Below are 13,874 nucleotides of genomic sequence, written 5' to 3'. Positions count from 1 at the left end.
GCAATGTAAAGTTTCTCATCCCTATTACTTTATACATGGGTGTGGAGGGAACGCAAGGTGTATGAACCACGCGTCCCCTGAAGGACAAGTCATCCGTTAAAGGTATGCATATGAAGCTCTGATTGAGATTGGTCAGTCAATGCTTTTTCAAATGTATTGAAAAAATAGAACCGACGATCGGGATATGGATAATCACAGGCGGCGGAGCAAGTTTCTACTGTGTTACTCCGTGCATTGGTAACTAAACAAACAAATGTGAGTTCGATTGTATGAAGAAGCTCTCAAATTTGTCCGTCCTAGCTCGGTGTCAAAGAGCCGTGACTAGTTGGCACACAGAACAGACAGAGCAAACGTTTACTCACCAAAAAATGTTTGTCAATTTTTGGTCAGCTACTGAACCAGGTTCAAACTTCTTTGTGCACCTAACAACTGCGACTTCGTTTTGATGATTCATCTGCCAATCGCCGGAAACCGTGATTCAACGTTCAACGTTTGACTGCCCTGGCTTGTGAGTGAAATGCAGTGACTTCACATGTCTAGATATTTGCACAACGCAGAGCGCATGACGCTACTTCAAAGAAGCGGTAGTATGTGAAAAGAGATTGAAGATAACGGGGTAATTTTAGTCAGTTTAAAAAGGTACCAGAGCGCGCGTTGTGACGTCTGTATTTTGAGAGGTTTTGCCCAGCAGGATAGATAAACTTTACTATTTAAGACTAGTTTCTGTTGTGTTCGGTCACGGTGGGCACCTCTGGACTTGCGTCAACTTGAGAAGGTGATTGAAGGAGTAGCGGATGGTAACTTGTCGCCGTTGTCCTCTTCGAAAATGACGCCCATGTGCAGACAGGCCGTGAGACCTTGGAATATGTATAATGTGCACTGAGGCTTTCGTTTGAGGCTTAAAGAAGTACAGATGGTGCAGTAAAGATTACGATGGTGTCATGCTTCAATACAGCGAAGGGTTTCGGGAGGAGTAGATTTTTTAACCGGCCCTTATGTTCGGAATCTAAATTGGTCTCTGAGCATAGCTTCGATGTAAAATTAACTCAACCACTGTCTACAACTGCCTGATGTGGTCAACCGTCCAGACATACAGTTGCCTTTCATTTTATAATACCTCAAATTCCATGTACGCACCATGCTGCTCATAGTGACTTGTAAACAACCCTCCAACTGTGCATGATCATGCAGACGGTTGCGCAGCGGCGGCCTAACTTTCACATCTCTCGACAGCTCGTCTCGATTTAGTCGGTTGAATTATTTGAAGAGGTTACAAACAAGACAGACAGGAGGTCAATTGGTGCAATCAGGCAAAGCTTCCCTCTTTCATAGGACTTTATGCTGAGTACTCTTGCATCAAAAGTTGCACCCATGATGATCCATTTTGATGTGGCGACTTCTTTCCCCAGAGTGCCCTGCAACTTCGAATATCCCAGCTTTGAGTTACAGGCTCCATTCCGGAAGACCAGCTAATACACTCGCAGATCTAATTCCCAAGTACTTTGCTCCATGCAACGGCAAACGAGAGCTTTGAATAGAGGTAATTCCAATTTGGTCTCTGATCTATTTTTGTTATCAATACCTCCGTGTGAGTACAGGTCCCCGGCATCACCATAACCTGTTCATCTGCTTCTTACTGCTAGTTGTCGACTCTAGGTGAGTTTCGTCTCCATACGCTCATTCAACTGACCTTATGGCCAACCAGAGACATGCCAAAAATAATGCTGATAAATATAGCACCGAATCGCCATCGTTCGGGCATATCTCAACTCAGTATGAGAGAAACGCCAAAACATAGATTCTTGATTATCGACATAATTGATACTCGTGGATTACTACGCAGTTCTTTCGGCTTCGCAATCTCGAGATTTTCTGGCGAAAGATTTGCATGTGATCTTGCACATACAACTCTTGTATAAAAGGACAGCAATTTAACTTTCAAATACTCATCGAATATTTGCATTCACGAGCTTCATTCGATTGTCCACCATGTTCCCCACCACCATGTTGACCACTCTCCTTCTCGCTTTGTCGGTTGCTGCCAACCCAGTTTTGGTCGACAGGTCTCCCGTGACTTTGCCCATTGCTCGTCGCACCAACTTTACGAGCGTCCACAACCTCCTCCGACACGATCAGACCCGTGCTAAGTTCCTCAAGGCCAAGGGTGCCGCCAAGGCCGCTGGTCTTCCTTTGCAACAAGACGCAGTCATTAACGAGCAGGTTGATAACCAAGTTGTCACCTACGTTGCAGCTGTCGGAGTTGGCAGCCCAGCCACTACTTGTGAGATTGTTTAATGGGTTTCAAGTTGATATTGCAGAACTAATATATGATCAACATCAGTCAATCTCCTCATTGATACCGGAAGGTTTGTGTTTCCACGCCAGCGACGCTACTTGAAGACTAATTCGGGTTTTGCGTTTTTGAAAGTTCAAACACATGGGTCGGAGCTGGTACACCTTACAAGAAGACTAGCACCAGTGTCCAGACATCGAACAAGGTGGTAAGTAATTTCACCTTCTTTTCGTTCAAAGTCCATTCTGAGAAATGCACCGCTAGTCCGTCACATATGGATCAGGCTCCTTCTCCGGAACTGAATTCACTGATACCGTCACCATTGCGTCTGGACTCGTCATCCCTAAGCAATCCATTGGTGTTGCTTCCACTGTAAATAATATTTTTCTTTGTATTTTAAGTTGGTCTTCTTATTTTTTCTGTCATTTCAGTCCCAAGGATTCCAAGGTGTTGACGGTATTCTAGGGCACGTACGAGTGTCTGTGTACTTTGGTTGCCAGCTGACATTGTCTACCACAGAATTGGGCCCGTTGACCTTACATTGGACACACTCTCCCCTGCCACCAACTCCTTGATCCCGACCGTGACTGACAACTTGTTCGCAAACGGTGTCATCAGTGCTAACGAGATTGGCATTTCCTTCAACCCAACCACTGTTGAGGACAATGAGAACGGAGAGATCACATGGGGTATGTTACCATAAAAAAGTACCAAGAGATTCATCTTTATTGATCATTTTTACAGGTGGAACCGACCCATCCAAATTCACTGGATCAATTTCCTTCATGTGAGTGTTGGTTCGAAGTACAGAAAAAGTTAATTTAATCTGTTCTGTAATATAGTCCATTGACGACTACTTCCCCTGCCAATGAATTCTGGGGTATCAACCAGTCTGTCCGGTACGGTTCTTCCACTTCTATCCTGACGACCACCGCCGGTATTGTCGACACTGGTACATCCTTTTTTTTGCTTATTTGGAGCCTTTCTAATGAAGATTGTATGAACTAGGAACCACTCTTGTCCTCCTCGCTACCAATGGATTTACTAAATATAAGAGTGCTACCAAGGCCACCAGTGACGCTGCCACTGGTCTGCTCAAGTTGACCTCTGCCAACTTCGCTGCATTGCAGAGTCTATTCTTCACTGCTGGAGGTGTAAGTTTTGGTGTTTGACTTTACTTTCAACTTGATTTTTAATTCTTCATTAAACCAGTCCACTTTCGAGCTGACTGCCAATGCTCAAATCTGGCCTCGTGCTCTTAACACCGACATTGGTGGTGTTGCCGGAAACATTTACCTCATCGTCGCCGACCTTGGCTCCAACAGTGGTGAGGGTCTCGACTTCATCAACGGTTTCACCTTCCTCGAGCGCTTCTACTCGGTCTTCGACACTGCCAACAAGCGTGTCGGATTCGCTACCACTCCTTTCACCACCTCCACCGTCAACTAAATGTTTCCGCGGGAAAAAGGCAATAGAATCGAATGCAAATCGAAGATGGAACCCATTTCTCCGGGAATCAGCATGTACACATCACTATTCATATTCTGCACAAACATATACCATTTCTTTCTCTTAACGTTAACTGCTGTGAACATTTCGTGCACTTGAGAAGAACGGAAATTCGTAAGTCTCACCCTGTGGAGTGATAAAAGGGAATGATAGCAACCGCCCTCCTTCTGAGGTGATGGTGTCGACTACCCGTCGCCTCATGATCAGCAAAAAAAAGTTCAATCAAGGGCTTGAGGATATCTATTTACATTGCATGGTATCTCTGCATCGTGTCCGGACTTTTGGTTTCCTAGCCTCAACATGAATCTAATTTGGTGGCGTCACTATTAGCATTAATTTACTGTTGCCAATCGTAAGCTCATTAATATAGTATTGACCTGGGCAATGGGGATGGGGTGTGGTGTGCGACTCTTGACAAGTAATAGGCGGTCTTTATTCCTCGATCCAAACGATAAATGCCTATGCATCCGAGAGCTACACGAGCCCCGGAAACGAATTGCAGGAGTTTGAAGGGTATTTGAATTATGAAACTCGCTATCAACCCGATTCTACTACGCAACACAACAGAATGTCCAAACTCTCAGTGCGAAACTCGAAACAAAGGAATGTCCCAATGGAAAGCTCTAGTACAACCTAATGTTGAAGCTAGAAGTTTATCCGAGAATCAGCACATGTATCGTGTTATATCCGTGTCGAAGAGCAGCATACAGTGTTGTCAACTGATCGATGATGTCCACGTCGATAAGCTTGATTCGAGGGCAATTCATGGGAACACAAGCGTCCTGTTCTATTTTTCGCGCAGCTGTGTGCGTTGTTGCCTGATATAGCATGTGCGCAGCAAGCGAATGCCAACGCATTTATCAAGCGAACACAGATAGGAACGATACAAGTATGTCTATGTACGTCCTAGCTCAAAATGGGTTGTTGTTACCCTTTCCCGCAGCAAATCTGAAATGAACAGAATCAGACAAAGGTTAGCTGATGTACATATTATCTGATTCAGTAGTGTATCGACGTAGGTAAACTGGAGCACAAAACAAACAGACAGAATTATACCTAGTAGCAGAAATTCAGCAAATCCTATCGAGCCAGATATCTATGTGGCTACAGTCCAAAGATTTCTCTCCTCTGGAATTAGCAGACTGGTAGGGCAGCCCCACCGCGAGCAATAAATCTTACGTCCTCCTTTTAACGTTTTATACAATTGGCTTCGTTATAGCCATTATCCACGCCATTGGCAATAACTAATCCAAATCTTCGGACCAGCTTCCGGGAACATTGGGGTTTCCCCTACTCTGACCCTGCCCTCCACTAGAACGTGAATTAGAATTCGAAGATGGAGAATTCCTTGAACGCGAAAATGGGTCTGAATTGGACCGACGGTGCGGCGAGTGCGATGGTGACTCGGGTCGAGCCTGAGTATTTGATCGCGGAGGCGACCTCGCCCCACTTCTGTTCCCAGTCGATGGGGTGCTATGACTATCCTGGTTGGAGTTATTGTGGTGTGCCAGCCCACTTAGCCCACTAAAAATGGATTGAAAAATGCCGCCACCACCTTGTTCTCGACCTGGACCGGAGCCGGAGTCGCGTTGATTGGATGCATTCGACCCTGGACTTTGGGGTCTGCTTCCACTGCCGCCAGATGTATTTGCTCCAGGATTCCGAGGCGGTGGGGGGTGTTGTTCCGGTTGTGCTATTAAAGCATACCTACAGAACCAGACACGTACAGAATCAGAAATGTTCATTTTGTTCAATACAGATCTTAAACCCACCGACAGACAGGACATGTACCGCTAGACTTTAACCATGGGACGATACATGGTTCGTGAAATGGGTGTTTACATGGTAATGTCACTACAATTTGCTCGTCTGGATCCTCTGATTCGAGCTTAAATTGCTCTTTGCACACAGCACAATCATGCTCTAAAGTAGCACCTGAGAGAGATTATTAGAATCAGTACAACGGACATCAGAGCTACACGACTCACTTCCTTCCTCTAGTACTTCTCGAGGTAGCTTCTGGATAATCTCTTCTGTAGCTGGAACTGGACGATGACTGTTGGAATTTTCCATGATTTGAGTGATGATGTTATCTAGAGCTGTGAGGGAGAGTTGAATATAATTGAATGGTTAGGGATAAGAATACCGATAGTCACCCTCTTGGTTGAACACATAGTCACCCATCCGTCCGTTTTCTGGAATCCCTCCGGGCATATGCAATTCATGGTGACCAAGAAGCGCCATTAGATATTGGGCCATTAATGGACCACTGATATCTCGACCACCTGCGCCACCAAAAGCATGTGGGTTAGATCCTCCTAGAAAACTGAAAATGATGTGAGTGGTCAAAGCAAAACAGTTAAAGTCGGATTTACGTAGACATGTTAGGAATAGCGTTCGGACTATCTGGCCGTGAACTGGGCACACCATTATGTGGACCCCCTAGAATGTTTGTTCCGCCTATCCGTACTGTCCGTCCTCCAGGCCCTCTCATTTCAAATGCAACCTAAAACTTGTAGTACCGAGCCCAGTAAAATTAATAAAACAGCGACATACTGCAGGAGCAGCTCCAGATGGTCTCGGAGATCCATTCCGTGGAATACCTCGATCCATCATAGCTTGCAGGGCGACTGAGAAGGAGATGGTCAACCAATAAATACTCAATGTCAGCCGCCGATAATGACGCACAAAACAAGCCTTCCAGTGGCATTGGCCCGGGTTCACCATCCTCGGGACCATCTAGATGTTCTCCTCCAATATCGTGTGCGAATTGACGAGGGTCGTCTGCCTCGTTCTCCATCTAGAGGATTGGGATGTTGAACAGATCGCCCCGGGACGGCACAAAGGCGATATTACCGACCTTCTCCACAAAGCTGCCATGACAGGACGCGCATACAGGGTCGGGTACCTAAGAGTAGCATTGTATGGGATAAGCGTGTCGACTTGAATCCGGGATACTAACCATTAGCGGTCTCATCTCTGCATGGCACTATCAAGCGATTAGAGGTTAGTACCCCAAGGGAAGACTGGAGATAAGAGCAAAGACAGACTTCATGACAGAACCATAGAGGCTCCCTAGAAGCAGGTGCAGACATTGTATATGTGAGAAGCTTGTGCGAGAAGGCAAGGAGGAGTGGAGGAAGATGGATGAGTGGTTTGCGTCGAGGTCTCTGCAGTGGATATTGATTACCTTTCTGGCCTAATCTGGAAAGGACTGTGACGTCACAACCAGTGACTGTTCTATTGGATTCGATTCCCATCGATCGCGCCTGGTCGCGCTTGCCTTCCACGTATACAACTCTGCCTTTTGGTCGCTCGTCTGGTACGTCGCTTTTCTTCGTGTCCGCTGTCGACAAGATGATCAATGGTTCCCTATTAAACGATCGCATGCTCTGCATGTTCTGAGATCATATACCGGGTTTTCCTGATTTCATCTCGTGGGCGTATGTCCTACCTACACGCGTTGCTAATTGACATTTCTCCCTCAGACTGCTCGGTCCGACCTGCAACGTTCAGTACCGCACCCCCATCCAGGCACGACATCTACTTTTCGGCTTTGTTTCATCTCCTGCATTGTGCATTGTGCAGAGTGCGCTTTGCTATTTGTCTTGTACAGACTTGTTCCCAGTATTTCCTAAACCCACTTTCATCTCCGCCGCACTCTTCCCCAACTTGTGCTCCGTCTACTTTATTTGGTATCTTTTACGCTGTTCGGAACGGTGGACCATGTTCATCTTCCGCCTCCTTACATCCTTGGCACCTTAGAGTACAGAATGTGGTAGTAATTTCAACTTCTGGCAACGCTTTCTCCATGCGTTGTGTTATTTGTGGTTAGAATTGGCAGCAGCACCCGTCGTGCGTGTTCTCCATGTGTGTCTGACTTTCCGAGATATGGCATCATGATATACCTGAGAAAGAAAATGCAAAAGTTCAAAGACTAGAGAAGCACGGTCCGCGGACCTAGTAGTTCACGAACGTCGACGACACTCCCACAGCGCTTTCGTCAATTCAAGACCTTTATGAGCTTCTTGGTGAGTAGTGCCCAGAATTTCTTCGACAATACGACCATCATTGACTTCCTTGACTTGAAAGTTTGATTTTGATACTAATGACGGACCGCTCTCAACACCGACAGGGCTAGACACCCTCTTACCTGCATCAATATTCCTTCTCGTCTTCCTCCTCGACTTTTTTTCTTCACTTCACTATCCCAATCTAATACGGCAGTTGTGGCGATCTCTCTCTTCCCCGTTTCGGAATTTCTTGTCCCTAGACGACCTCATAGAGCCCGTTGACCGTACACTACCCGTCTCTCCACACAAAGCTCGCCGTCTTGCTGTTCTTTCAGGGGTTTCGTTCATAGGATGGGCGGGCTTTCTGGCGCATAGCATTTATGCGCATGATAGAGAATATGCCACGAAATGTCTAGTTTTGTCAATTGCATGGGTGAGTGCCATTGAGTTGATCATAGGTGATGTCGTATTGACCGTTTCCACCGCTAGGGTTATGTCGCTCTTAAAATGACACTGAGACCACCGTTGACACCACCGTATCTATTCATTACTCTGGCTATATCTCAGGTCCTTATTTCACTTGTGGCATTTGGCAATGATTTATTCAAGTCTGATGACACCGAGGCGGCTATCCTGGATATACTCGCCACAGTGGTTCCGACTGCCTACGCGTATATTGCTGGAACCCTGCCTTTGAAGACATACAAGCCTTCATTAAACGTCGCCAAACCGAACGATGTGAGCTGGACCACGTAGCAGACATATTTTGGGTCTCGCCTAACGATTCGACGTCCAGGTGCCCTCTTCCAAGTTGACATGTCCAGAAGATAACGTTAACCTATGGACATGGGTAACATTTTCTTTCGTGCAGCCAATCATGAACGTCGCTGTGAAAAGAACTTTACACGACACCGACGTCTGGAGTCTTTCTCCCTTTTTCAGCCACAAAAACCTCTTTCAGAAATACCAGGAATATCACGCAAAGTATGCAAAATTGTTGTTCATCTCCGTCACTTCTTCTCAGTAGCACTTGAAATCATTCCAGATACCCATCCCATTCTCTTCTACGGTTTCTTTTGTGGTCAAACTCCTTGGACCTTACTCTTGATGTCCTTTTGGAAATGTGGAGTGCCACTGTTGGTATGCCACTTTATTTTTTGTCCCGGTATTAACCGTCTGACACCGACGCGTTATTTCAGGATTTGTTTCCCCATATGCTCTTCAAAGAATATTGGCGGCCCTGGCGATTAATACTCAAGAATCCAGATCCGAGGCCTACTTCTGGACTCTCGTAACCTTCATTGCCAACTTGTCATTCGGTCAGGTTGATCTGTTCCAGAATTGGTACACAAGACGATGCTACGAAAGAACACGCGGGCAGTTGTTTTGTATGCTGCATTACAAGTCTCTTAAAAGGCAGGACATCAGTGGCAAGGTTCACCGTGAAGGAGAGGAAAATGATGCGGATCTAGGCAAGATTCTGAACCTGATGGAGTAGGTCTGCTCTTGAGAAGTCCTGGTCTCTATTACTCAACATCGGAACCATTAGGAGAGATACGTACGCGGTGGCTCAACGTTTCTGGGAATTCTCCGGACTGTTCACGTCTCCCGTGCGCATTGCTATTGCGCTGTATTTTTTATACCGGTAAGAGTTCATGACTATGGGCGTTTTGATTTTGATCGTTAATTCGGTTCAGAATTTTGGGCTGGAGCGCTCTTTCTGGTGTCGTCGTTGTCATCGTTGCTTTCACCCTGGATTACCCAATTTTGCGCTATACCTTCTATGTCAGTTGTTTAATTGTAACGTTTATTACGTCCGTTTTGATGCAACCTATCCACAGCTTTCCAAGTCTTCTGCAAAAGCAAACGATGTACGGATGCGGACCGTTAACGAGCTTGTGCAAAACATCAGATTCCTCAAGTTTTATGGGTGGGGTTAGTCACGTTGTATTGCATATTTGAACCTAGAGCTGACTTGAGGACAACGCCTAGAGTTCCAATGGTCAAGGAAGGCAGAGAAGGACCGCGAGACGGAGCTGAAATGGCGCATCAGGCGAAATATTGTTGAAACTGCAACCAATTTCATTTGGTAGGTGTATGATATTGCGCCCCGCCCCTGAGAATTTCTAATGATCATATACAGGGTCTGGATGCCTTCCGCCACGGCTCTTATATCTTTTTTGTGCTATACCTTGGTCGCGGGGAAGCACTTGACTGTTTCGACAGCATTCACGTCTATTGCCTTGTTTTCTCAACTTCAAACCCCAATGGTTGCGCTACCTGATCAAGTCAAGGCAATGTTAGATGGTCAGGAAACATTACATTCAAAGCCATAGTTCATGATCTAAAAATATTCCCAGCCTATATCTCGATGCAACGCATTGAGGATTTTTTGAAAGAAGGAGAAGTGCCTGGATGGGCGTCTTCATTGTCATCAGAAGTCGTCGAAAATGGCAATAAAGACAACTACGAAGTTGGTTTCAAGGAGGCCGCTTTTGAATGGGAAGAAAGTCACAACAGCTCTTCTGCCCCTTCTTCCCGCTTCCGGTTGGGGCCACTGGATTTTGTCTTCCCGCCAGGAAATTTGACTATTGTCAGCGGCGCCACAGGGTCGGGAAAGAGTGCGCTTTTGGTTGCGCTCCTCGGAGGTATGTTCTTATTACATATAATTTTGCTAAATTGGTTTAGTAACATTTTGCCTTAAGAAATGCATTGTGTTTCTGGTCGAGTGCTGATTGACAAATCTAATCATCGAGTTGCATATTGTGCCCAAAATCCATGTGAGCACCTGTTTCTTACTCAGAAGTACGAGGACGTATTAATGTGATGCAGGGTTGGAGCTAGCGACGATACGGGACAACATCATCTTTGGCTCGTCTTCCCCATTCGATGAAACTCGTTATCAGGCAGTCTTGGATGCTTGTGCTTTAAGGCAAGACCTTTCCATCCTGGATGCTGGTGATATGACTGGTGTGTAATTTTATCTCAAAAATACCTTATCGTTCTATTTTGACTGTTTTGATAGAAATTGGAGAGAAGGGAATTACGTTGTCTGGAGGACAACGTGCGCGGGTCGCTCTGGCCCGAGCTATGTATTCCCAAGCAAAGGTTGTTTGGACATGGACTTGTTTTTAAAAAAGCGCTGACAGTTGTTTTTCTCTCACGTAGGTTATTCTCTTGGATGACCCGTACGTCTATTTCGCCATTTTTGGGCATAGTGGTGACCTAAATGATACAACAGTCTATCGGCCGTGGACATGCATACTGCCCAACACATTGTCAGCAAATGTCTTATTGGAGATTTAGCTCGTGACCGGACAATCATCCTCGTCACTCATCACATAACTCTTTGCCTTCCTGTGGCATCCTACCTCGTCGAATTGGATAAAGGAAAGATTCTGCATCATGGGACTATTCCGGAGCTCGAAGCAAGAGGTCTATTACTCAAGGTGATAGAAACAGAAGAGGACACATTCCCCCAGGCCAAATCACCTACTCTACCGTCTTTCAATGAAATGGATGCAAGTCAGGATCTCAGCAGCTCAAGACTGGTGCATCGCCAACCTACAGACGGAAAGCTTGTCGAAAAAGAGGCTAGAGCAGAAGGGCGGGTTGCTTTTCGCAGCTATATAACGTACCTCCGTGCTTCTGGCATTTCTTCATGGGTTGCAACGATTACCGTCGCTGTACTTATTCGTGCAATCAACATACTCAATCAGGTACAATTTGTCTTCCTCCTACTATACATCCTCCCTCATGAAAAGTGCAGGTTTATCTATCGGATTGGGGTGAAGCATACGATAACAAGTATCCTGAGGTAGCTTTTGTCGCCCAGTTTCGAAATCTTGGCTTTCGACCTCCGTGGAAAGACTTGCCGCCGCCTGATCAAAACGTAAAGCCTTGGTTGATGATATACCTTTACATCTCCATCACAGGGGCTTTAACCGTCCTTTTATATATCGTGATAGGCTACTATGCAAGTTTGCAGGCATCAAGGCGGCTGTTTACCGCCCTCCTTCGAAGGGTAACGAGAGCCCCTGCACGCTTCTTCGATGTCACACCAATTGGACGTATTTTGAATCGGTTTACGACGGATATAGGAACCATTGACAATGCATTACAAGGCTCGGCGAGGTCATGCCTAAGCGGTGTTTTGAATTTTATGGCTTCATTTGGGTTCATACTATACAAAGTTCCTAGCTTTATACCATTCGCCTTCTTCATTGCTTGGCTATACGTCCGGTTGGCGCCATCGTACATTCATGCATCTAGGGATCTCAGAAGGTTGGAATCAATATCACGGTCGCCTACATTCGCCGGCTACGACGAGCTTTTGAGGGGAATAACTCATATTCGAGCGTTCGCGATGGAGAAAAGATATCAGGACAACTTCTATGCCCGGGTAGGTTTCAAACCCTTGATTTGGTTCTCAATTCTGACATGACTTTAGGTGGACAAATTCCAGTCGTTCGACCATGTTTATGTAAGTTGAATATTCATTTTATAAAGGCACCGATTAACCTTGACTAGTGGTTGGTCAACGGATGGTTGATGTGGAGATATGATTGTAAATTTTCTCTCTTTCCTGTATATGTAAATTATTTCTAACTTGTTTTTGTAGGCTTAGGCTCAGTCGTCGTGTTCTCTGCGACGATTTTTGCATTGCTATCAGGTCTTACGGATGGTTCGGCGGCCATTGTCATTGTGCAAGCCGGGCTCTTCGCAGATGCAAGCCGACAGCTTATCAAAGTTGCTGCCCAACTCGAACTCGATTTCAACAGTGTCGAACGTGTGGTAGAATACCTTGGCCTTCCACAAGAGGCCCCTCCTATCATCGAGAAAAATCGACCACCGGCTTATTGGCCATCGACATCGGGAGAACTTGTCGTTGAAAACTTGGTAGTCCAATATGCACCTAAATTGCCGGCTGTCCTTCATAACATCAGCTTCGTTGTAAAGCCTTCTGAAAAGATTGGCGTGGTGCGTCATAAAGCTTATTTCCTGACACTTCAGCTCATAATTTCATTGGCATGATTAGGTCGGCAGGACTGGTTCTGGTATGATGTCTTATGCAAATACAACTTCTGGCTAACTTCTCCTGCAAATTAGGTAAATCGACCCTTGCAATGTCTTTGCTCCGTATTGTAGAGCCTACAGGTGGAAGAATCGTGTAAACTTAATTTTAATTACCCATTCTATTTTTTGACCATTGCCTCTCAGCCTCGATGGTATCGACATATCCACCTTGGGGCTTGAAGATCTCCGGACACGCGTCGTAAGTTTTTTTTGTTTCTTTTATTTATTTTACATTCGACTTTGATTGTTTTATGGTAGACAATTGTCAGTCAGGACGTTTCTCTCTTTTCCGGCACCATCCGAAGCAACCTTGATCCTCTTGGACAACATACAACAGAAGAATGTATTCAAGTGCTGGAGAGATGCCACCTCACACCTCTTCTCAACCACAAACCAAACGAAGCGCAACCAACGGTTTTGGATATTGAAATCACTCAAGACTCGCTCAGTGCCGGAGAAAAGCAACTGCTCGCGCTAGCCAGGGCAACATTGAGGCGTACCTCAATAATTATCATGGACGAAGCCACATCGCAAATCGACTCCAATCTGGATGATCAAGTATTTATCACTTTGTTCCGTATCCAGGCATACATTGACGTAGTGGTACCAGATTCAACGAACAATCCGGGAGGAACTGGCCGGGGCAATAGTAATCACTATTGCCCATCGTCTCAAAACCGTCATGGATTATGATCGAGTTCTTGTATTGGAGGACGGCCGCATCGTAGAGTTTGATACCCCTCATGCCTTGCTTTCGACGCCTAGGGGAGTGTTTCGTGGGATGTGTAGAAAGAGTGCAGATTGGCAGCTCTTTATGGAAATTGCAGGTGAAAGCAGCAGGCGGAGTGAACGGAGCGAGAGAAGTGAGAGAAGTGAAAGATCTAGGTCGAGTGAGGGTTCCCTTTGATGTTTAATGCTGGCTCCTTAATCTGGGTATTTTGGTTTTCTCGTGGTCTTTTCTTTTTCTTTGTATGGACATTTTT

General features: G+C 45.7%; 3 protein-coding genes across 3 annotated transcripts; 2 read left to right on the top strand and 1 right to left on the bottom strand.

Annotated features, from left to right (window-relative positions):
• Positions 1 to 2,004: 2,004 nt before the first annotated feature.
• Positions 2,005 to 3,742, top strand: JR316_0000303 (Polyporopepsin; the record flags this gene model as incomplete). The annotated part of the gene is made up of 10 exons (XM_047886118.1): positions 2,005 to 2,281; positions 2,342 to 2,366; positions 2,429 to 2,501; positions 2,558 to 2,665; positions 2,725 to 2,759; positions 2,813 to 2,982; positions 3,038 to 3,080; positions 3,136 to 3,245; positions 3,302 to 3,447; positions 3,506 to 3,742. 10 exons carry the CDS (start codon positions 2,005 to 2,007, stop codon positions 3,740 to 3,742), a joined length of 1,224 nt encoding a protein of 407 aa, XP_047753864.1.
• Positions 3,743 to 5,046: 1,304 nt separating this feature from the next.
• JR316_0000302 (putative RING finger protein P32A8.03c) lies at positions 5,047 to 6,897 on the bottom strand (the record flags this gene model as incomplete). Its single annotated transcript, XM_047886117.1, has 10 exons — positions 5,047 to 5,495; positions 5,645 to 5,737; positions 5,791 to 5,901; positions 5,959 to 6,128; positions 6,178 to 6,308; positions 6,359 to 6,432; positions 6,491 to 6,602; positions 6,663 to 6,710; positions 6,765 to 6,791; positions 6,853 to 6,897. The coding sequence occupies 10 exons, from the start codon at positions 6,895 to 6,897 to the stop codon at positions 5,047 to 5,049; spliced, it is 1,260 nt and encodes a 419-aa protein (XP_047753863.1).
• Positions 6,898 to 8,322: 1,425 nt separating this feature from the next.
• On the top strand, positions 8,323 to 13,798 carry JR316_0000301 (Pleiotropic ABC efflux transporter of multiple drugs YBT1; the record flags this gene model as incomplete). The annotated part of the gene is made up of 23 exons (XM_047886116.1): positions 8,323 to 8,553; positions 8,612 to 8,799; positions 8,861 to 8,955; positions 9,015 to 9,309; positions 9,365 to 9,460; positions 9,513 to 9,600; positions 9,657 to 9,750; positions 9,808 to 9,904; positions 9,959 to 10,122; positions 10,176 to 10,463; positions 10,648 to 10,785; positions 10,841 to 10,923; positions 10,984 to 11,003; positions 11,057 to 11,534; positions 11,585 to 12,217; positions 12,266 to 12,298; positions 12,346 to 12,382; positions 12,437 to 12,795; positions 12,854 to 12,872; positions 12,925 to 12,985; positions 13,036 to 13,090; positions 13,150 to 13,449; positions 13,502 to 13,798. 23 exons carry the CDS (start codon positions 8,323 to 8,325, stop codon positions 13,796 to 13,798), a joined length of 4,149 nt encoding a protein of 1,382 aa, XP_047753862.1.
• Between the last annotated feature and the right edge of the window lie 76 nt (positions 13,799 to 13,874).

The sequence above is a fragment of the Psilocybe cubensis genome, chromosome 1 (assembly GCF_017499595.1).
Source record: "Psilocybe cubensis strain MGC-MH-2018 chromosome 1, whole genome shotgun sequence".
In the NCBI taxonomy this organism is placed as follows: Eukaryota; Fungi; Basidiomycota; class Agaricomycetes; order Agaricales; family Agrocybaceae; genus Psilocybe; species Psilocybe cubensis.
The sequence above is the reverse complement of the archived record's forward strand: the minus strand, read 5'-3'. Positions and strand labels throughout refer to the sequence as shown.